Genomic DNA, 7238 nt, shown 5'->3' on the forward strand with positions numbered 1-7238 from the left:
TTGGTTTTTCAGTTTTGATTTTTCGATTTGGTGTCGGTGTTATTTTTCAAAAGTTCGGTGTGTTCGATGTAAGGGTCTCAAAACTTCGGTGCACCGAAAATTCAAACTTTGATTATTTAAAAAAAAATATATATATATATATTTTATGGCTATTCTCTTGACTAAAAATAAAGTCAATTAACAATTAAATCATTCATGAACAAATCAAAGTAGCAACAAATGTACTATTCAATATTTAACTTCAAATATTAGTTTTCAAGAGGAACCAAAACATATTTCTATCAATGTACATGTAAATGTGCTCGTCTTCGTCTTTGTTTTTATCGAGAAGTAGTTGGAGGCACAATGTTCTTGACAAAGATAAATATAGTCTTTTAGTTAGCACAATAAACCGCGACTTATCATTCCTCGGCGTATTTTTAAATTTTAAGTATCTTATATTTGATTTGTCCTCATTTTATTTTTCATTCACACCGAAAAAATGATTTTGAGACACCGAACTAAATCGAATAGAAATAGAAAAAACCGAATTGAATTAATTTGTTTTGGTATATGGTGCACACTTTTCTAAAACCAAAAATCGAACCGAAGTTTGATAAAACCAATTGAAAAACTGAACGTCCATCCCTACCCACAATAACTAATTTGTGAATAAATCATCTTACAATTTTATCTCAACCAAATATAAAATAAATTTATTTTAACATTAATTCTAAAATTAATTATTACTTATCTTTGTTACTAAATAAGCCCTCCGTGGCTAGAAATTGTTCTAAAAGTGATTTTTTTATTAAATTTGCACATAATAATATAGTATAATTATGTATCTTTTCTTAAATTTTAATAATATTTCACATGACTCCATTAAATCACAAGAGAGAGTATGTGTCGCTAAGTAGAAATCATTAACATTATAACATTTTCATAAATGTAATAACATGTACAAGGTTTCAATCAATAAAAACATTATCTAATTATGCATCTTATCAAATAAAAATACAATAAAATAAATATAACTATTATCATACATACGAATAAATTTATTGAGCCAATAATAATAAATGAAATAGAAGAGGACGATGTAAAGATATAATCCATTCAAATGAGTTGAATTGACAAATCAATAAAATCAAGTTACCTTTGTTGAACTAATTACGTATTAATTATCATATTCTTTATTACGTCAAATCAACTTAAGATAATTTAGCTAATGAGAGAATTGTAGCATTTATTTGACCAAACAATATAATTGTACGATATTACCTTCCTCTATTATTTTTAAAGAAAATTGACTCCATGATTAATTTTTTTTTTTTTAAATTCCTTAAAAACATAACTTATTACAATAATTGAAATATTTTTATATGGAGCTTTATTTTCTTAAATAAATTTTATATCAAAATCAAATAGAATTTCTCCATCTTTAACGAGAGCTTTTTTGAGCTTGAACGTTAATTAAATATTTTTTAGATGAATTTATATTAAAATCAGATTAATCGAATCACAGTTTACATGTATTGAATATAGACCAGGAAATCAAAATTTAAAACTAAATAACAAAATGATTGATTTTTCATCTAAATATCATGTATCTATATTGAAGATTGGTTAATTCAAATTTGCGGGTCGATAATTAAATAGATAATATAAAAATTATAATAATATTTTGTCTGTATAATAGTATATGTTAAAATATTTTGTTTTGAGAATCTTCTCAAAGAACCTAAAACCCTTCCGGCCTATCTGCTTTATCTTCTCCCTCCATTTCCACTGTACCATACAATGGCTACCACCAACCTGAGAACGCCGGTCACCACCTTAAGGTCGCCGTCAACCACCGTTAGCGCCACCGCTTACTCCTCCGTCAAACCTAATTGTATCACTTTCTTATCTTACTCGCGCTGTGGACGGAGACAGACTCCACTACTCCCCAGACGGTGTCGTATTCACCACTCAGCTAACTCAATTGTGCAATTGCAGCATCGGTCGGTTGAGAAATTTGTTATCTTTGCTTCAAATGAGGATGTTGCTGAGGCTGCTGAAACGGTGACTCAGGAACCGCAGCAGGTAGAAGAGTCTGAGCAGGAGGTACATCAATTTTATCCTGCATTTTGTGTTCTAGATGTGTACAAGCTCAATTAACTGTGTTTACGGCTGAATTTGTTGGGTCTGCTATTTGAATCAGTTGTATCTGTTTTGGATCTCTCGACGGCTAATAAGACCTCGTTTTGACACTACATAGGAGTGGCCATAGGCCTCTAGGTGTTAATTCCACCTTGTTGAGAGAATAGGCGGTTTGTTAACAATCCATGTCTGGTGAGATAGCTTTTGCATTTGAGTTGTGAAAAGTCGGCTTTTTTAACACTATGTGGACAATTCCCAATGGATTTGGTGTTTTCAAGTTTCATCATAAGTAGATTAGGTTATGTTATGTTATCCTCTTCTGTTTTTCGAGGGTTAGTTTACAACTGTATCCCACAAGGCTTAGACAGATGAGAAAATTCCTGCTGGATTGAATCTTCATTGACAGGTAGACCATACCATTAGGCAATAGATTATCCTTTTCCTTTATGTCGAGTTTGTATAAACTATGAGTTGGCATTTCACCATTATTAAGAAGCACTTGTTTTGTTTAGCCCTGATGGTTAAGGATCAAGTGAAAGACTACTTAAGTTGGTATGTTTCCTTTTGTTCCTTTTTATATTGTAGTGGGTTACTTTATATTGCTTGCGGAAGCTTTTCCTTTGTTGTTAATAAATGCAGCCTCTGTTTCCTGCTTTAGGAATTGCAAAAGGGTCAACAAACTTGGGATTTTCATAGACCTTAGTTGCAACACATCCCCTCCTCTCAAAGCTTATTTCCTGGTGATATTGTGATTGGAATAGGTTTTTCCAAGTGAAAGTCAACTAATCATCACTACACCTCAAATTCCATGTTAGTCGAACTCCATCCTATAAATGGTACATTTCTCTGGTATACGAAAGATGAATAATTGCTACAATGGTGGGTGCATTACCTTGAAAGATCTATTTCATGGCGGGAAGGAGAACCTTCTAGGTGTTCGAATATAGCAAGTCAGAGAAAGCCTGAATATTTTTTTTGATAACCGTGGTGTTGCACCTCGACTAATATATACAGGATATGTGATACCTCCCACCAGCAATTAGTACATGTGTTGTACCATGTAGCACAGGAAAAGTTTGTGATCACTGATCAGTGTCATGGTTGATGTTCGAAGTGTTAAGTCATGTATTCATTTGTTACACTTATCAGAAGCTTTGCAAGGAGTGAGAAAGTTGGCTGGGGTCCACCCTAGGTTTGACATTGTTACAGGGTGCTCAGTTACAGTTGTGAAGCTTTAAGATTTTTTGGCAGAGGGGTTGATCACCAAACATCTCCCAAGACTTCACTCAGAATTATGCTTAGCAGCTTCTTGGAAAACGTGGCTGGAAGAATACATTGAAGTTTTGGAAAACGTGTCTGGAGGATTATTTGGAAATGGCACTTCGATTATTCCACTAGGTACCGAATAATTCTGCTCATCCAAGCTTAGACAAATAAGAAGAGATCACTTTGTATATTTGTTCTTTGTAAGTTGTGTGAATATAGTCTCACAGCATCTGCACCTAGGCCTTTTAGTTCAATACAAAGGTAATAAAATACTGGTAGGTGAACGTCATGAGTTTGTATTTTGGCGGCAAACCAAGTCTAGTATTTAAGTGAAGAAAGGTAGAAGGGTGCCTACTATCCATCAATAAAACAATATTTCGATTATCTAGAATAGTATTACATTTTGATATAGAGCAAAATCGTCATATTACTGGCTTAAGAACATTTAGTTTATTTTCTGTCGATGCATTCAGTGAAGTTGGGTTTAATCACGCCTAGGTGCATTAGAAGCACTAATTATTAGGTGATTATGCATGTGGATAGCAAGTGAGATGTCTTCTTGTGATCTACCTCTATAAGATTCCATGTGAGATGTCACCTTTACTTCTCCACAGTAGCTGCATAACTCACTAAGGGGTCGCTTGATTTACATCTAGACATACTAGATCTAGTTATACAAATATTACAATAAATAGATTGTTGTGGTGAATACTGATGTAGGATTGTGGTTTAGTGAATGATAATGAGGATTGCTATGCATGGAATGGCTTTTTTTTTTTTTTTGAGAATTGGTAAGTTTGTATTCTTCAGTATTAGGATATGCTGACCACCTTCAAAATGTTATGCATGGAATGCCTTCTTTAAGAACCCTTTTGTCTTTGGATACTCTTTATCTTTGGTATTTCTAGTACACCTATTCCTATTTTACGTTTTATCATGCATAAAATAATACATAGATCCCCACATAAGTTATACCAGTATTAGTAATCAAGAGTTTAGTGCCATAAACCAAACACTACATTAGTTGTGTTAGGCCTTAATTGGGAAACCAGTCATTGTATTAGTTGTGCAAAGACCACATCTGCCAGTGTTTTATGTTGTAAACAAACATTATATTAGTTACTTGTAATTTTATGCCAGGAATATTATAACTTTTGACGTTGGTTGGTGACATACTGCAGTCCCCTCTCCTCTATCAGGGTTACCAGCTACTTGCAGCTCACATACGTGGAGTTCATTGAAGAGAGTGTTGTTCGACATTTTATATTGGCTTGTAGCTGCCCCCTTTTCCTTACCAAGTGTTCTATGTCTTAGGCTGAGAGATAAAATACATTAGTTCTCCAGCATGTACTGGGTTTTGTTAGATGTATTTTTTTTTTCTGTGTAGCATGCATATCGATGTGGGTTTATGTAAATGAAATAAGATAATGTGTTTAATAACCCAAGGTTGTGGTCTAGTGGTCAATGAAATGGTGGAAAACTAGCGGTCTCTGGTTCAAATCTCAACAGAGGTAAAAAACACTAGGTTATTTCTTCTCTTCTGCCCAAGCATTGGTGCTGGTAAGCTGGCCCGGATACCACTGTCACCAAAAAAAACACAACGTGTTTAATATGTCTATTAGTTTGTTTCTTCATCTGCTTTTATCCTTTTGTCAGCATGTATGTTTGGAGTAAGCTGATTAGTTTTGTGGTTTATCTTTATAACTTAAAACTTGACATACTGGAGTTCCAAGTGTTGCAATTCTCTTGCCCACTTATTGAAAGTCTAGTGAAATGTGTATTTTCTTACCGTTGAACAGGAGAATTTAGATGGTGCTGCTTCTGAGGAAGCTTTGGATGAGGATGACAATGCAGCTGCAGAGGAAACTTTATCAGTCGTTGCAGCTTCATTGCAGCTGTACAGAGATGCTTTAGCAAATAATGACGATTCAAAAGTTGCAGAGATAGAAATTTCCCTCAAGTCCATAGAAGATGAGAAAATTGAACTTCAGACAAAAGTAGCCTCATTGACTGAAGAATTGTCAAGTGAGAGGGACCGGGTTCTTAGAATCAGTGCCGACTTCGACAACTTCCGTAAGAGAACAGATAGAGAAAGAGCTTCTCTTGTGACAAATGCGCAAGGGGAAGTTGTTGAGAAACTTTTGTCTGTTATGGACAATTTTGAGAGAGCGAAAATGCAAATCAAGGTGGCAACAGAGGGAGAGGAAAAAATTAGTAATAGTTATCAGAGCATTTCTAAACAATTTATGGAAATCCTTGGATCTCTTGGTGTTGAGCCTGTGGAGACAGTTGGGAAGCCATTCGACCCATTGGTAAGTTTCTCACCCGTGCCTCTATTTACAAATACAGATGTATTCCTACATAGACACTCATATGCTTGAGTATTTTAAAAAGATGCTTTCTTTCCGTGCTGTGTGGTGCTTGTTTGAATAGATAGGTAGATATAGGTTGTATTGTTCAGGAAAACAAAGTTTTGAGATGCCATCTTCTGTTGTTCATGTAGTGATTCTTCTATTTGATCCTTGGTTTAATGCAGGCCAGTTCCCGAGTTGGCTCAAAATTCAGTCGAATTATTGATGAACTTTTTCAAAAGCTGTCTAACTTCTATTCGGTTTTTAGGAAGACCTCGACCTGATTTTTAGCTCAATCTAAATCAGCATTCTTTTGAGCCAACTCGGTGAGTTGCAATGTATAGACTTATGGTATTCTTTCATGAAGGGAACTAAACAAGAATTTGTTTCCTTCGAGCTGTATAACACTCTAACATTGAAATCTGTTTGTGTCACCTTGTTATTGTAATGTTGATGAAAGCCTTTTCTGTAGTTTTATGCCAATAGATGAAACTGTATTACCTACCTGTCTCTTTTTAGTATTGACTGATCTCCCCATGATCAGCTGCATGAAGCTATAATGCGCGAGGATTCCTCAGAATTTGAAGAAGGTGTTGTACTTGAAGAATATCGCAAAGGTTTCAGACTTGGAGACAGACTCTTACGTCCTTCCATGGTGAAGGTGTCTGCTGGCCCAGGGCCGGCAAAGCCAGAGACAACTGAGCCTAAAGAAGAGGAACAAAACGAAATCGATGAGAAGAGTGAGGAAGGTACTGCTGAAACACCAGGTGATGAAGGGACAGGTGAGGGAGGTAACTAATTATCAGGTGAGGGATGTAACCCATGATTTCGCTTATGTACAAGCAAACATCAGAGCGTATTTTCGCGCTGATTAAGATTGGGCTATTGCTGGTATACATCAATTGTTGTTTGTTTGAGAGGACATCATTTTAGGTCAGTTGTCTTAAGAGTGCTGTCGTAAACGTTATTTTTTTAGGCTTCGGAGAGGGATGATCCATATAGCTGGCATCAACTAGCTTGGGATCGAGGCGTAGTTGTTGTAATATTCTGGAAACAAGTAAGGGCTGAATGTCATGTGCAAATGTGACTTGGATTTGAACTTCACTCTAAATGTGTGAAAAATTTCACTTCTCCAACTGATGTTTAGAAATTCATCAAAACACATCAATTTGCCACCACTGCTTTTAGATTAAAAAAAAAAATCGCAATCAAACAGCAGATAATATTCTTCAAAAATATCTCCGTCGTATCAGACACACCAGCTCGAGCATTTTCTTTTATGACAACGAAACTGCATCCGCCTTTGAGTGTGCACATGGTAAATGTAATAGCCTGAAAATTATGAGTTTGATTGAGAAAATCCGCCTTTGAGTGTGCACATGGTAAATGTAATAGCCTGAAAATTATGAGTTTGATTGAGAAAGCATGCATGCGGTTTGAACTTGAGACCCTTCATCAACCAACTCAATCACCTTTGCGCTATCAGTGCGTACAAGG

The 7238-nt window shown here is 35.4% G+C and overlaps 1 protein-coding gene and 1 long non-coding RNA gene across 4 annotated transcripts in view; one reads left to right on the top strand and one right to left on the bottom strand.

Moving 5' to 3' along the window:
• LOC125840965 (uncharacterized) overlaps positions 1–7238 on the bottom strand; it is a 229332-nt gene that overhangs the window by 28139 nt on the left and 193955 nt on the right. The window lies entirely within an intron of this gene.
• On the top strand, positions 1710–6840 carry LOC125840940 (uncharacterized). The gene is made up of 3 exons (XM_049519922.1): positions 1710–2088; positions 5190–5702; positions 6286–6840. The coding sequence occupies exons 1-3, from the start codon at positions 1783–1785 to the stop codon at positions 6538–6540; spliced, it is 1074 nt and encodes a 357-aa protein (XP_049375879.1). The 5' UTR covers positions 1710–1782; the 3' UTR covers positions 6541–6840.

This window comes from Solanum verrucosum, unplaced genomic scaffold (assembly GCF_900185275.1).
Source record: "Solanum verrucosum unplaced genomic scaffold, falcon-dt-bn FXZP01000196.1, whole genome shotgun sequence".
NCBI classification, from domain to species: domain Eukaryota; kingdom Viridiplantae; phylum Streptophyta; class Magnoliopsida; order Solanales; family Solanaceae; genus Solanum; species Solanum verrucosum.